The sequence below is a fragment of the Rhinatrema bivittatum genome, chromosome 4, assembly GCF_901001135.1.
Source record: "Rhinatrema bivittatum chromosome 4, aRhiBiv1.1, whole genome shotgun sequence".
Classification (NCBI taxonomy): Eukaryota; Metazoa; Chordata; class Amphibia; order Gymnophiona; family Rhinatrematidae; genus Rhinatrema; species Rhinatrema bivittatum.
The window spans coordinates 117,654,349-117,671,172 of record NC_042618.1 but is presented as its reverse complement, the minus strand read 5'-3'; the positions used below and the strand labels follow the sequence as shown (position 1 = coordinate 117,671,172).

At 42.1% G+C, this 16,824-nt stretch overlaps 1 protein-coding gene across 9 annotated transcripts in view; it reads left to right on the top strand.

Annotated features, from left to right (window-relative positions):
* PCNX1 (pecanex 1) overlaps positions 1–16,824 on the top strand; it is a 380,420-nt gene that overhangs the window by 88,286 nt on the left and 275,310 nt on the right. For 8 of the 9 annotated variants that reach the window (XR_003856303.1, XM_029598749.1, XM_029598752.1 and 5 more), the window contains exons 4-6: positions 2,368–2,407; positions 6,356–6,445; positions 14,341–16,023. Coding sequence is in view for 8 of the 9 variants with exons in the window: in XM_029598749.1 (XP_029454609.1) it covers positions 2,368–2,407; positions 6,356–6,445; positions 14,341–16,023 (1,813 nt within the window). In the remaining variant the exon portion in view is untranslated. The remainder of the gene's footprint in view (positions 1–2,367; positions 2,408–6,355; positions 6,446–14,340; positions 16,024–16,824) is intronic. The other variant, XM_029598753.1, reaches the window with a different exon arrangement.

Genomic DNA, 16,824 nt, shown 5'->3' with positions numbered 1-16,824 from the left:
ATAAAGGCCTTTTAGCCATCCCTTCAGTGCACTCTGCCCATTTAACCCAAGTAAGAGAGCCATTTTGTTGGGGGTCCCAAGCTTTGGAACACCTTACCCACTGACTTAAGGCTACAACCAAATATATAAACATTTTAAAAAGACCTAAAAACCTGGTTATTTGGCAAAGCCTATGAAGAACACGACTGAAACAAGACTATGCAACTTATTTTCTTTACTGTTTCCCTTTTATTTCATCATTTTATTAGTATGTAAAGTTTTTAGTTTGATTTTATAGGTTTTTAGTTTATTATTTTATCTATCATTTGATTGTATTCAGTTGGATTGAATTCTATTTTAGATTCTATACTTTTATTGTTATCTCACTGTATTTCTATTTCAATTGTGTAAACCATTGTGATGGTACGTCAGAACGACGGTATACAAAAATCTATAAAAAATTAAATATAAATAAATAACTATCTTTTCATATGGTACTGCTGTTCAGTGGATTTCTCTCAGCAGCACGTTTTAAAAAGCTTTTTGTTCCCTAGTGGTCACACAAACAAGTGCTGTGATCACATCCATAAAGACGGAACAGATATCTGTACAACATTTCACGATTAAGGTGTAGCTTTTCAAGAAGTTGGCCAACTGTTTTAACAAAAATACACTAAATGTTTTTAAATCTTTGAGAGAGAGAGTGTGTGTGTGTGTGTACAACAAACAATGAGGCAGTTAGTCAAAACAACTAAAATGTTCAATAATACAAATTATAAATCTAAAAACGTAGAGAACACTAATGTAATGTGCAAACAAAATGAATTACCTCTTATTAGAAAAACAATTTTTTATTCCTGTGGTTATATTGCACAATATAAACTATTTTTAAATAACATATCTGTACACTAAGAATTCCTATCATATGTTAATGTCTATACACTCAAACTTTCTATGATATAGAACAGAGAGTACATATTAATTCTGCATGATCTGTAAGAAAGTAAGCTAGCCTTTCCAATGGTGTTACCTCTAATCCCTAGTGAATGGCACCTCCTGAAGAGGATTGACTAGATCAAAAGCAAGTGTCGTCATATCTAATAAAATTAAAAGGGCCTATTCACCAACTCCCCCTCTCCTAGCCACATAGTTGCCTTTAACCTGGATCCCATATTCTCATGGGATACAGGTTAAATTGCTGAACTTTGCTTCTATTCAGGGGCTGGCCAGAGCTGCTGGGACCATTACAGAAGCAGCCTTCACATCCCCTGGGCAATGGGAGACCTAGACATTGCTCAACAATGACATCTTTGAACTCAATGTACACTTAAGGGATACTGGATGAAGCCATGGTGTAGTGATGGCTAGACTAGAGTCTGTTTAAAAAAAGAGTGGAAGGATGAGCAAATCTTGGTAGCTGTGAGAAAAGCCTAATACTGGTATATATTCAATAAAGTCTGGTCCAGTTCATCTAGCAGTCTAAAGGAAAGGGAAGAAACTGCTGTACTGAGGAAAAAAAAAAGTACTGAAATGAATTTGTGAAGATTGCTAGCTTTCTTTTTAGTGTATACTATCATGGCAGTCTTCTCCGTTTAATGTTATGCTTCTTATTGAAGACCCAGGATATCTGTATCAGTTAGTGACAGTATTGGGTATCCAATACTGTGAGTAGTCAGGAAGTTTAAAAAGTTTGGATAGTAAGAACATTGACAGTACACAAAAAATAAAATGACAGCTCATTTTGCATCAATTAAAAGATCTAGTAGTCTGTTTTATAACTGTGGCTATTCAATTTATTGCACCTGTGTCGAGGCAAATTTAGTCACATTTAAATCTTATGTGGTGCAATTGTTTTGTGACCACACCAAAATGGAACCTTGCTCAGCCAAAATGGGATCAGTATTTCAAAAAGATATTATCAGTTACTGATTAGTGGCATGAAGTCTTTTTTTGATTGCTTCTTTGTTCAACGAAAGATCTTTTATCTAAATTGTCAAGTGAGCAGATTGCCTAATCTTTAAAGAATCTGTTCTGTTACCATAAGGAACATTGGAATAGTTTTGCTAACCTTACTTCTTTTTTTTTTTTTTTTTTTTAATATTTCTGGGGTGGCTCGTGGTGCAAGAGACTCCTAGTTTTCCTCTCCTTTGTGATGGGGCCATTGTGGAGCTGGGGCTGATGTGTGCTCGAGGTCCAGTAGGGAGGAAATGTATCCTTTCACACAGTGGACATTTTCTCAAGGCTGGCAAAGGTTCACTGTTAAGTGGGAATGATGTCTGGGGTACAAGGTTGTTATAAAAGGGGGGTGGAAAAATTGGGGTTAAACATGTTTTCATTTTCCCCTTCTCTACTCCAAGTCCAAATTTAATTTTTATATTTTGCCATCAGATTGGATTGTCTCGGCTTGCAGCAACAGCAACTGCGAAAGGTAAGGCTGCTGAGAAAGTGTAAGAACTACTTTTTATGCAGTATTAAAGGGAAAACAGTCATATTGTCGGAGGCAGGAATCTTCCTGCATGGATGCTTGTTTAAAAAAAACCCAAACCCTTGAAAATTAGTTTGCATGCTCGAAAATAACGCTTCCTTAGCTGCTGCACACGGAGCTTGTGCCCAGTTACAGCCACAATCTGTAATGCTGGTTCTTCTTTCGAAGGGGTATGTGAGTTGACATCCATGCTGGGCTAAAGATGCTTTTCAAATCAGTTTACCAACAAATTGCTTATAATAAAATCTAGTGTCCAAACAGGAAGGTGTTTGCGTCTGGCTGGTACTAGGAAGTTGTCTTTTTAAGCTTTGTGTTTTTCTAGAGTGTTTTTAATAAATTTTCCTCTTTTTGTTTGCTCTTTTCTTTTACCTTTTATTTCATGGTGTTTTCTAAATGTCGTAAATAAAACTGAATGCCATAAATGTAAATAAATAAATCATGTTCTTGGCATTTCAGTGAATCTTGAGCATTTTTTTTTTTTTGATCCTTGCCTGTCCAGTATATGCATGTATGTGCTGATGGGACATCTTTGCGAACAGTGCCAATCTCCCGAAAACCAAGGAGGCAAGAAAGATAATTTAGTGTCAGTAAAGGAGTACGAATAGCATCTGGTTACTTGTTCAGGAAAGACCTTTTGAATTTGGAAAAATGGTCATGTCTTGTCATAAGACAGTATCTGTCTAGATTACTTACAATCCAGGTATGGACTTTGCTATCAGAGATAATTGTAGTCCATATCAAATAGGTAAACCTGAATTCTAATGCTGTAAGCCACTTTGAGCATCATTTGGAAAGGTGGGCTAAAAATCCAAAAATATTTTAAGTGAAGCTTAACTTAGGCCATGTATTGTCTTTTCTGCATGATCATTTTTTTAAAATAAGAATTACTTGCACAGTTACATTCACTAGTATAGGTACAAAGTGGAGAGCAAGCAAAGGTAGTCCTGAAGGATGCCATTGAGATTTGTGGTTGAGAGCACGCCTGCAGTTTGCCTCTTGGACAGATCAGCATTATATGAGCTCTGAATATGTGCTGTCAGAAACACCATGTGCTTCGAACTGCAGACTATTTTAAAACACTTAAGTTTTTCCTTTGTCAAAGCTGCCAATTTGATTGTTTTAAGGGATGGAATCTTCTTTATTATTTGTACAATGTTTAAAAATTGTTAATCTTTATTTTCAAAACTGTTTTAAAATTGGCCAGGTTTCTTTTCAATGACTATAAGTTCTCTGATTTGTGCCCTCTGAAACTTTCTTCCATTAGCAAAGTGACTCACTCATCCTCTGGCGAGAGTTTGTATCTTGTAATAGAAAAGAGCAGTATGTGATGGGGGCTGAAGGGCTGTTGTACATGGAACAAGAGATGGACTTTGGGGTGATAGTGTCTAGCGATCTGAAGACAGCGAAGCAGTGTGACAAGGCAACAGCTAAAGCCAGAAGAATGCTGGGCTACACAGAGGAATAACCAGTAAGAAAAAGGAGGTGATAATCTCCTTGTACAGGTCTTGGTGCGGCCTCACCTGGAGTACTGGGTTCACTTCTGGAGATCGTATCTCAAAAGGGACAGACAGAATGGAAACAGTTCAGAGAAAGGTGACACATGATTGGGGGGGTGGGGGGAGGGTCTCCATCAAATGACTTATGAGGAGAGGATGAAGGACCTAAATGTATACCCTGGAGAAGAGGAGGTGCAGGGGAGATATGATGCAAACCTTCAGATACCTGAAAGGTTTTTAATGATGCACAATCAACAAACCTTTTCTGTTGGAAAAGAAATCCAGTAGAACCTAGGGGTCATGAAATGAAACTCCAGGGAGGACAACTCAGAACCAACGTCAGGAAATAATTCTTCACGGAGAGGGTGATGGATGCTTGGAATGCCCTTCCGGAGGAGGTGGTGAAGACACAAATGGTGAAAGAGTTCAAAGGGGCATGTGGTACACTGTGGATCCCTAAAGGCTAGAGGATGGAAATGAGGGAAAAGAGCTCATGAGGGTAACTTACTGGTGTGATGGTTACTACCCTTAACCAACAAGCCTTCATACTGTTGATGCAGCTCATTATTTATCTCTCTAACGACAGGAGGAAAAGGGGATTAGTTTCAGACAGCAGCCAACAAGGACATGAATTTTACGGTCTGGGAAAACAAATAAACATGGGGGTAACTTTCTTATGCGGCTGTTACTACTCTTAACCAATAAGCCTTATACTTGTGATGTAATCCAACATTACTCTCTGCTTCAATGGCAAGAGAAAACGGGGAATTGGACACTGACGGCAATCAGCAAGGGCCTTGACTTTAACGGTTTAGTAAACTTAAGTTTGGGGTTAACTTGTACAGCATGGCAGATGCCATCCACTGATGATACCCTTATGGGGGAGGCCTGTATGGCACGGCTGGTGCTACCATAAGCTTGCTGGACAGACTGGACGGACCATTTGATCCTTTTCTGCCATCACTTCTCTGTTTTTACATTCTCATTTTCCTGGAACCTGTTGCTCCTTTTCTCCAATGGTCTTGTATGAAGTCTTTTCTTTTTCTCTTAAAAGAAAGCTCTGCTCTCTGTACTTCAAATATTAAAACTATGCATTGTGAGAAGTAAAGCTTGTTCTGTATCAAATGGAATTTTTGTACCTGCTAAGTTTAGTTTTGTGGATTGTTTTGTTTTTTTGTTTTTAAGGCTGCTTTATTGCAAGAATATTAGGTTTGGGATAGTGTCATTTACCTTACTTGGAGTGGGATTTCAGGCTTAGTTTCAACGTGTATGATGTCATTTGTGACAACATAACCAATGTGGGCCAAACCCATCTAATGATTGTAAGGTAATGTGATTCTTGTTGATATGGTTGCCCCTATGTGGTGTGAATTAGTGGTTACCATAAGTATTTTTGAAATTCTGCAGGTACCCAGAGGATTTTTTTCATATGTATAGTTGCAGCAAATATATAAAATTAAACAAGAGAGTACATTTTTAAATTTTGCCTTTCCTTTCAAAATAGTATAGCATATGTGCTATATATACTTAATGGATCTCAAAAAATTGCTAAGGAAAATCAGTCAGTTTGAATTTAATTGCCATTTCTGACCTGTGCTTATGGAAAGTTACAGTTAAAGTTCAGTAGGTAGGTCCCTGCCCCAAAGACTACTTACAATCTGAGTTGGTACCTGAGGCAATAGAGAGTAAAGTGATCTGCCCAAGATTACAAAAGGGTGAGTGGGAGAAATAGAGTTTGGATGCTGGCTTTCCTCGTTCTCCTCCTTTTGCTCTAACCACTAAGCCATTCCATACTCTGGTCAGATTTTTATTGCCTGCATGCCTTCCTGTCTGATCTAGAAACATTGATATGTCTGATTAATATGTTGTTTTTTTTCTCTCTTCCTGGGTTATGATCAATAGAATGGGCAGTTTCTTAAAATCTACCATCAGTATATTCTAGTTTGTTCTAGTCAAAGTGCCATGTAAATGAGTTTATTATTTAACACCAGAATCTTAAAATAAACATTTTTTCATGTTTATTTTCCTGTCAAGGCTTCTTCTTTTGTATTGGCCTCCTGAGGTCTCGTCAAATATGGCCTCCAGTTTTTCTTTCCCAAATTCTCTCTTGTGTACAGTTTAACTACTGCAGCAACGTTTTTATGGTTTGAGGGCAGGATGTAGCTCCCTTCAAAGCTACTTCCAATGGTACATTGGATGGAAGTAGAAGAGCATTATGTTTGCTTCAAACTTCTGGCTCCACCACTATCCCAGGCCAGAAGGCCTGAGGAAAAGAAGCCAGAAATAGGACTGGAACCTAGATTTCCTGCTTAGTGCAGCGCACTAAAGCACCGGCTTATCTGACTGGTCTAGTAGATTTTAACTTGAGCATTAATGTGTCCTTTCTGACTTGCAGGTGATACAGATACTGCAAAGACATCTGATGATATAAGCTCAAGTCTTGGGCAGAGCTGTAGCTTGTATAAGGAAGGAAGTGAAGAACAAGGTAAGCCCTGTATCTTCCCTGCAGTGTACAGCTAGGACATACTTGCATTAGATACATTTAGATGTTGACTTAAAATATTTTTGTTATTAGCCAATTTTCTCAGGAATGTAGGCGGTCTAATTTATTTTTTAGGTAAATGCTATCTTATTCTAAGAACTGAATGATCAACAGGTTGATCACTTAAAGATTATTCCAGAACCTTTGGTTTCTGTATATGTACACTGCAAGTTGGGTGTGTCTGGATTCTGTATAACATTAAGCATTGATAAGGTTTCAATTTTGTTTTGCTTTTTGGTATTTTAGCTTTTGGTTTTTTTTTTGGTTTTTTTTTTTAAGTATGTCTCAATATCGTAATTTGTATTTGACTTGTAAGTCACCTTGGACTGTCCTTTGTTGGACTGAAAAGCAATGAGTCAATAATAGTATACTGTGCTACAAAAATCTTTAACATAGCTGGAAATATTTGTAGCTCTTGGACTACTTCCCTAATCTACATAGTTCCACAGCAAACATTAATTTTAAACTCTTCCAATTGTCTCCTGTACAATCAGAAATTTGTGTCTGGCTCAGATTCTGTAGTCTTTAACCTACAAAATATCTCTAAAGTGTAGAATCCAGTAGTCCAATGGTAGTCTAACATGGTGGTTCTCAACCCAGCCCTTGGGACACACCTAGCTGGTCAGGTTTTCAGGATATCCACAATAAATATGCACAAGATAGATTTGCATTTATTGGTTCTATTGCATGCAAATTTCATGCATATTCGTTTTGGATATCATGAAAACTGACTGGCTAGGTTTTCTCTAGGACTGGGTTGAGAACCCCTGGTCTCATGTAATCAAAACATTTTTTAATATACTTTTAAAGTACATTTTTATGAAACTTGGGTCACTTTCATTATATTTTCAGTAATACTGTACCAGCTTTAGAAACCAAACATTTTCAATGTTGCAATAAAACATTTATAGTTCAGTTAATTCAATAGTGCTGAAAAACAGACCATTTGCTTTTAAACAGATAATGCTGAAATGCCAAGTCACTGCCTTGAGTTTTCTGCAGGTTTTGTTTTAATAGTCTTTGGGTCTTTATCTTTTTGGATGACCCTTGAGTGCAGACTGCACATACTGCCCCATGAATGTTTAATTCTCTTAGGACAAGCAGAATGACCGTTCTCACATATGGGTGACATCATCCAGTGGAGCCCAGCATAGAAAAATATCAAATTTTCTAGAACTTTAACTCAGCATCACTGACAAATCCCCACAGCATGTATTATACTGTGTATCCATATGGGGTCCTTTAGGCTTTTTTTTTCTGCAGAACCCAGTGATCATGGTTAGTCTCACTTCAACAGGATTTTTGCATTTTATCTATTTTTTGCAGTTTCCCGTTGTTTTCTTTCTTCTCTCTTCACAGTTTGCGGAGTCCACAGTCTTCCTGAATAGTTTCACTAGGTAGGTTTTTCAAATGTTTCTTTAAATTTCTTCTCGCAGTCAGTTCCTTTCCAGATGGTGGTACTGTTGATGCCTGTTGGCCATCGGCTATCCATCACCATAGAGTTCAATTTTTGTGTGCCTTTGATTCATGACACCATGTTGTCAGGTTCCAGTGGAACCCCAGTTCAGGATGACTATATAACTGATCCCGATGATAGATGTGTCCTCTTCTTTGAGCATTACATGACTGCTGGAATTGCTGTTAGTGCACAGAAATGACCCCAAGGGACGCCAGTCCCACATGGATTTTATAGAATGTCTTTTCGGGCATGGGAAGACTGAGCCATCGGCATTGTCATCGAAGGACCATGGAGTTGCACCAATAGATGTGTAGCCAATGGCATTAGAGGGGCCATCAGCTCCCTCTGTGTCAGTAGCTGGCAGGGTACTTGGAGGCAGGCCATTGTGTCACTTACCCAAGTCAAAGAAAACTTCGAGTCCCTCTTCAATCTGGGGCACTAGGGAAGACCCATGCCGAGCATCGAGGTAAACTGAACTGGTGCCAAGCGTAGGGATAGTCCAGCACATGCCAAAGTGACCCTATGGTGTGTGAGCTCATCCTCAAAAACTTCCAGGGGTTTGACACGGTCCTCATCTGTCCTGGTGTCGGTCATCAATCTTCCTCTTGGTTCCGAAGAGAACGTAATCACTCCTCCTGCCTCCCTGACGCGTTGGCATCTGTGATATTCAAAGTAGAATTGGAGATACATGTGCAGCTGGCTGGGGAAAAGGCATTGGAGGGCTTCAGTGTTGGAGCATTGATTGTGTGGCACCGTCAATTCTCAAGCTGCCCTTATTGGCACTTTACCAACACTGGCATTAGCAACTGTGCCAGTTAACTCACCAAGTCTAACATGGTGGTTCTCAACCCAGCCCTTGGGACACACCTAGCTAGTCAGGTTCCCAGAGGTGCATTGGAGGAGGCAGCTGACCCAGTGGTTATCCCAGTCTCCTTGGGAGAGGAAGCTCCCCCCCCCCAAATGGAACAGGGAACTTTAAGGTCCTGGCCCCACCGACCAGCCACACTGTTCACTGACCCACTGGCAGAGGCTGGAGTACCCGGGATCCTTCCCCTGTCAGTCACAGTGAGCTGGCATTCTCATACTCTTGGGGGTACCAGAATTCAGATAATTGGTCAGATGGAGTGTTGGTGGATCTCCCCCTCTCTCCCTTGCCTACCCCAGAAAGACAGAAGTCCTTGCCTGAGGACCTCTCCTTCGTAGGATTTTTGCGGTTGGTATCTGAAGCAATCCCCTTTACTTTACAGATAGAGGAAGACTCCAGACTTAAGATGCTGGATATCTTCCAGTATGTGGAGCCACCTAAGAGAACATGGCAGTTCCAGTGCATACTATTATTCAGGAGTTACTGCTGAGGGGTGAGAGAACCTTCCTCTCAGTGGCTCTCGGGCTTTGTAGATTGACGTGATTTATCTCGTTCAAAAGGACCCACTCCTCTGTATACCTGGGGAGGGATCCTTGAGCCATTAACACTCTTGGGACAAAAGGTTTTCAGGACACCATACTCATTGCCCACATAGCAGCCTACCAGCTCTTCATGAGCCAGTATATGCAGGACATTCTGTAGTAGGTGCAGGAGGTGGCAGAGTAGCTTCTTTGAAAGCAGCAAGACACCTTCCAGTTACTGTGTGACCAAGAGTCTGGAGTGCGGAAAACCAAGTGACCTAAGATTTTGTGGCATTGTCAAGGGTCTCTGCTGTTGGGATAGGGGCATGAAGACTCGCGTGATTGCTGGCCTCTGTTTTCTCTCCAGAGGTGCAGGAATGACTTACTGACATGCTGTGCTGTGGAGAACTTCTTAGAAGACAGTGTTATAGACACGGTGTCCCAGATCTGTCATCACTGTGTGGCACTCCAGCAGCTCTCCACTCTTGCTCCGGACCCATCCTGTTCCAGGAGGTATCCAAATTTGGAGCAGAGGAAATATTTCGTTAGCCCAAGGAGGTATTATCCTCCGCCCCCTTAGTCCCGCACTCAGCAAGCCCTTCGCAGCTGCCCCAGACAGCATCTCTGTCAATACCTGGGATGGGGTTTTGATGACCACAGAAAGCATAGCCAAGATCCTAGTACCTGTACTGGAGGACCTTCTAGTTGGAGGCAAGCTGCAGTTCTTTGGGAATCAGTGGCCCAGTACAACCTTGGATGAGTGGGTCCTTGTCATTATCCAGAAAGGATACAAATTAAACCTATTGCATCCCACCAAATCACCCTCTAAACCCATCTTGGGGGCCACAGCACATCAGGAAGTGCTGTTCACAAACCTCTCCTTCCTCTTAATGGCTGGAGTGGTCGAGCCTGTTCCACCAGGGCAGAGTGGATGGGGATTCTAGAATGGACTCTAGCCCATCCTAGACCTAAGAGCCTTGAACAAGTTCATCAAAAGAGAAAAGTTCAAGATGATTTCCATGGGTACCTTGATGCCCTTTCTACAAATGGGACTGGCTATGCTCTCTTGATCTAAAGGATGCCTATACTCACATCAAGATATTCCCTAGTTAGAGGAAGTATCTGATTTTTTTTTTTTTTTTTTTTTTTGTGGGAAACCTTCTCCTCCAGTATCGCATCCTGCTATTTGGACTCTCATCCACCTTTCGTGACTTTGTTAGATGCTTAACTGTGGTGGTAGTGCACCTATACAGGCTGGCATTTGCACTTTTTTCCCCTGTTGAGATGATTGGCTGGTCAAGAGCACATCTTGGGCAGGAGCCAAGTCATCCATGTATATGGCCATCCGGATGTTGAAGTTACTAGGGTTCATCAGTTGCTCTGTGTCCTGTCATTTTGAGTTTGAACTGTGCTAGAAATGACTCAGGCCAGAGCCGTCCTCCCACAGCAACAGGCTACCACCCTGGTGGCCATAGTGGAAGAGAGTCAAGTAAGTCAGCGGACATGACTTTTGCTCATGTTGAAGTTATTGGGCCATATGGCATGCCGTACATGAGAAGAGCCCAGTGGACCTTGAGGTTGTTGTGGCTACAAGCCACTTAGGATGTTTGGGACATCAACCAGGTCATGCCAACACTCCAGAACTCTGTTCTGGTGGTGGGAAAATTCCAATCTGGTTTGGTATGTTCCCTTCCAGATTCCTCTGATTTAAATCGTCCTAACCTTGGATGCATCCAACCAAGGTTGAGGGCTCATGAGATGGGATTTAAACCCAGGCCTCTTGTCTACCTGGGAATGTCAGTTCCAGATAAACTTTCTGGAGCTCCAGATGATTCGGTACGCTCTATGGGCTTTCAGAGATCGGCTGTCCAATGAAGTTGTCCTGGTACAGGTGGACAATCAAGTGGCAATGTATTACATCAGCAAGCAGGGAAATGTGGGCTCATACTTCCTGTGCCATGAGGTGGGCCAGTTGTGGGCCTATGCAATCTCTTGGAGGGTGATTCCTAGGGCCACTTCTCCACACCGGGCAGATAACAGGTTGGCGGACAGACAGAATCAGTCCTTAAGACACCACAATTGGTGCCTAGACCAAGGAGTAGTGAATCAGATTTTCTGCCTGTGGTGCACCTTGGAGGTGGATCTGTTCATGGCTTCTTGGAACAAAGAGGTCCCCTTTTTTTGCTCCACATACAAAACATACTGCAAGCTATCCTTGTATGCGTTCACTCTTCATGGGACCAGGAACTTCTGTATGCGTATTCTCCAGTTCCACTGATAGCCAAAACTTTGAGGACAGAGGGACCATGATCTTCGTAGCCTCCCATTGGCCAAGACTGATTTGGTTTCTGCTTCTGTGGGAGATATAGACTTGGGAACTCATCAGACTGGGGCCTTCCCCAGATCTCATCACTCAGGCTGAAGGCAGGTTGCACCATCCCAACGTCTGGTCCCTCTTGCTTACTGCTTGGATGTTGAAAGACTGATTCTGCAACCACTTGTCCTTTCAGAGGATTTCTCCTGTCCTCTTGGCTTTCAGAAAACCTTACACTAAAAAGTCTTATGGATTTAATTGGAGATTTGTTGTGTAGTGTGATTACAAGACCCTAGATCCCGTCTCCTGTTTCACACAAAAACTGCTTGATTACCTTCTACATCTCTCTGAAGCTGTTCTTAAGACCAATGGTTAGGGTACATCTTATTGCAATTGGTGCATATCATCACCATATAGAAGGTAAACCCATCTCTGTACAGCCTTTAGATGTAGGTTTCATGCAAAGTCTGCTTCATTTAAAGGCTCCCATCAAACTTCCTGTCATGTCACAGGACCTCAACATGGTTTTGTCCCTGCTGATGAAGGTTCACTTTGAGCAGCTGCATTCCTGGTGACCTGAAGTACCTGACCAGAAGCGTTGTATTTTTTTTGTGGTGTTACTTCAGCATGCAAGGTCAGTGAACGTCAGGCCTTAGTGACTTATCCACCTTATTCTAAGCTTTTTCATGCTAGGGCGGTCTTGCAAATGCACCTTAAGGTCCTGCCTAAGGTGGTGTCAGAATTCCATCTTAACCAGTCAATTGTCCTTCCAACCTTTTTCTCTGGACCTCATTCTCACCAAGGTGAACAAGCCCTGCACAGTTTGGACTGCAAAAGAGCATTGGCCTTCTGTTTGGAGTGGACAGAAGCCTATAGAAAGTCCACCCAGCCTTTTCTTTCATTTGATGGGTATTGCTTTTGCCAGACAGACACTTTCCAGTTGGTTAGCAGTTTTGCATCTTTTTGTTATGCCCAAGCAGGCTCGACTTTTGTGGACAATGTCAAGGCTCACTCTGTCCGAGTTATGACAGTGTCATTCGCTCACCTGCGATCAGTCCCCATAGAGATCTGCAAGGCTGCGACATGGAGTTCTCACCACTCATTCACATCACACTACTGTTTAGACAGGGTTGGCCAATGTGACAGCAGGTTTTGCCAGTCTGACTTCTGGAACTTGTTTGAGGTGTAGAACTCAACTCTATTCCCGCCTAGGGCCCGTTGTTTTTATTCCAGGCTGCTCCCCCATAAGGTATATAAATATAGAAAGACCTGTTGCCAACAAAAATGTTGTTGTGGCTATGCCTTTTTTGACATGGTTTTTGCTGGGGGCCACCTATAGCTATGGATTCACCCATGTGTAAGGACTGCCATCCTGTTTGTCCTTGTAGAAAGCAGAGTTGCTTACCTGTAACAGGTGTTCTCCAAGACCATTAGAAGTTGTCTTACTGGGTCGGGCCAAGGGTGATCCAAGCCCAGCATCCTGTTTACTACAGTGGCCAATGCAGGATACAAATACCTGGCAAGTACCCAAACATTAAATAGATCCCATGTTACTAATACCGATAATAAGCAGTGACTATTCCCTAAGTCAACATGATTAATAGTTTGACTTCTCCCCCTGTAACTTATCCAAACCTTTTTTAAACCCAGCTACGCTGACTGCCTTAACCACATCCTCTGGCAATGAATGCCAGGGCTGACATTCCAGGATGTTAGGCCTCATGAGACCCGCCCACCTGGGTCTCCACTTCATGGATTTTCTGTAGCTAAACTATTCTACTGAAGAGACCCTGTCTGCACATGTGGTTGTTATACATGCTCAGTGAGGCTTAGTCAAAGTTCTAGAAACTTTGACATAAATTTTCTGTGCTGGGCTCCATCGGATGATGTCGCCCATCTGTGTGAACTGATATCCTGCTGTCTCTGGAGAACACCGGTTACAGGTTAGTAACTCTGCTTTCTCTGCTAATAGTATGTGGCTTCTGCATGTACAGGGTATGACCTTCAGAAGGTTAGCAAAGAAGCATATTGGGATCTTTGGGGAAATAACAGGATGCCTTCTGGTAGGATCGTAAAATGTCCCTGCATCATCAGATTATGGTTTCTGGAAGCAGTTGAGTGTGTTGATCATGAATACTGTATTTCTGAAGCCACATGGTTTGTACATAAAGGAAGGGATTCTCAGACTGTACCTATTTTGTTTTTCTCAGTGATATGACCTATCAATTTTCAGCACATCTCTATACGTGGAGCTGCAGCTACCCAGCTTATTGACCTCACTGTGTGAATATTGTTCATATAGTGATGAAATGCAGCTTTACTTTTTTTTTTTTTTTTTTTTTTTTTTTTTTTTAATTGTGGGTAAGGACAGTACTTTTGGGAGGGGGACTTGGGCAGTGTCTCCTACTCCTTTGGGCTTCCAACTAAGTTAGAGCCAACTTCTATTGGGGTATGTCCATGAGCCTTCATTCATAACTCCCCAGGATAATCCCGTGTGTGTTTATGTATTTGGTGTCTGTATGAGCACACACATGTATTGTATGTATACCTGCCAGCCCGAGAACAGTTATTTCTTTATTTTAATATTTTTTGTGCATTGTTATGAATATTTTTTGTTAACTAGAAAATAGAATATTTTCACTTTTGTCACTAACTTTTCCTGACATGTGTTTAAAACAGATTTGACATCGGATCACAAGCTTTTTCATCTGGTCTCCAATGACTCCTTTGTCTCAATCCAGCCTTCATTGTCCTCTGGAGGTCAAGACCTTCCCAGGGACTTAAGTGACAAAGTGTGCCTCTCAAACCATAGCCACCACCACATTGATCAGTCGCTATCCAATGCCTGTGACACAGAAGTGGCTTCTCTTGTACCTTTGCACTCTCACTCATACAGGAAAGACCACCGGCCTCGAGGTGTACCAAGGACCTCCAGCTCAGCTATAGCTTTTCCAGACACTTCTCTTGGTGATTTCCCACTATATCAGCAAAGGCGAGGGCTGGACCCTGTTAGTGAGTTAGAAGCTTCCAAACCCCATTCTGGGTCCAAAGAATCCTTACCTGAGAATGCTTCGGCCTCAGGCGTTTCTCAACTAGATGAGATTCTGAAAAGCAGGAGCACCCAGCAGCTAGCTAGAAACAATCACAGCAAGCCATTGAAAGCAGACAAAAGTGTGGACAGCTTAAGAAGTCTCAGTACAAGGAGTAGTGGGTCAACAGAAAGTTATTGTAGTGGAACGGATCGTGATACCAACAGTACCATCAGCAGCTACAAAAGTGAGCATACCAGTTCAACCCATGTTGAAAGCATCCTGTCGGAGCACGACGAGATGCCGAAAAATGAGGATATTAAACTCTGCAGTGACCTAGAACATGATAGTAGTTCAACTACTGATAAAAGGACAAGTAGTGAAAGGACCGCAGTAGAAATTAGCATTGCTCAGGAAGCCAAGGATGCAAACACATCCGATGATGTGCTGAGTCAGCAGGGGCTTAGTTCTTCACCATCAGAAGAAGCAAATAAGAATCCACATGCAAACGAGCTTACTACACAACCTGATCATTCACTTGATAAAACTGCAGTGAGAAAAGATGAACCAGCTGACAAACCTGCAGTTTCAGTTGACTCACGGACTTCAAAAGATGTAGGGGGCAAGCAAAGAGATGGTGATGTTCGGCCTAAGTCCTCCAGCTTGATCCATCGAACTGCCTCTGCCCACAAATCATGCAGGAGACGGACAGGGAAAAAACGGGCAAACAGTTTTGACTCCAGCCGCCACAGGGAATATGTGTCTTTCAGAGGTGCAGCTGGTAGCAAACCCCACAGCACTGGGTTTTGTCATGACGAAGACTCTAGTGACCAAAGTGACTTAAGTAGAACCTCAAGTATGCACTCAGCTCATCGTTTCAGTAGTGATAGCTCTTCTAGCACCACTTCTCATTCCTGCCAGTCTCCTGAAGGCAGATATAATGCTCTAAAGACCAAATATCATATAACAAAAGGAAGAGGCGCAGACTCTGAAAATACCCATAAGGCCCACTTAGGCTGTGAAGGAACTAGTAAAAAGCGGTCAACGCGTAGGACTTCTAGTACAAACAGCACCAAAAGCCGTGCTAGAGTGTTGAGCCTGGACAGCAGCACAGTAGCCTGTTTAAATGACCCTAATAGACTGGCAGCACCAGAAAACATACAGCCCTTAACCACTTCAAAGTCTGATTTAGAAGCCAAAGAGGGAGAGGTGCTAGATGAGCTATCTCTCTTAGGAAGAGCTTCTCAGTTAGAATCGGTTACTCGCTCTAGGAATAGCTTGCCTAGCCAGGTTACGTTGCCTGACGGGGAAGAACACGAAACAGCACACGGAGGTAAGTAACCAAGTTCCTGGAGGGAATGGCTCCAGTGTGGCCACACAAAAAAAAATATCCCTTGTATGTTGTGTACATAGACAATAATCTTTGACTGGGTGTACAGTAAAACAGATTTTATCCTGTCCCCTGAGATTGTGTGAGTTTTACCGCATGCTAAGATTGGTTTACTCTGCCTGTGAAAAGGCCGGTTTCAGGAAAAGAAACCTTCCAAATAGTTTTGGGAGAGCCTGGGCAGAGGGATGCCAGATTACTGTGAAATAAGTAGCATTGTAACACGCAGCTAAGTAATCTCTTCTGACCATCAGTGGCATATTGTTTCTTGGTGCCTCTTTGTAACTGCTATTTTCATGCTACTTTACACTTAAATATAATATTGTGATAACAGATGGTTCTCCTGCAGCCCACTGCCACTTTGTTTTTGGGGGGTGGGGAGACTAGGGGCTTTGGCTACAAGACATAATGAAACCAACCAGGCAAAAGAGTATTCTGATTCTTGGAAAATTTAGAACATTGGGGTTGATGTCTAGAAACACCGAAACGAATTGTCGGCAGAAAAAGACCAAATGGTCCATCCAGTCTGCCCAGCAGGTTTCTTTTGGCATTTACTGCTGCTCTGTGCAGGTTACCTCTATGCCTTATATTAAAGATAGTAATACTTAGAATCAAAATCAAGCACCTGTCAAGCCCATATCAAAATTACTGCTAGCAACATTTTTACGTGGTGAGCAGCCTTCCTGATAATTCGGATAATGCTTGAACGTGCTTTGCTTTTGGAATTAGCCATTGCAGTCATTTGCT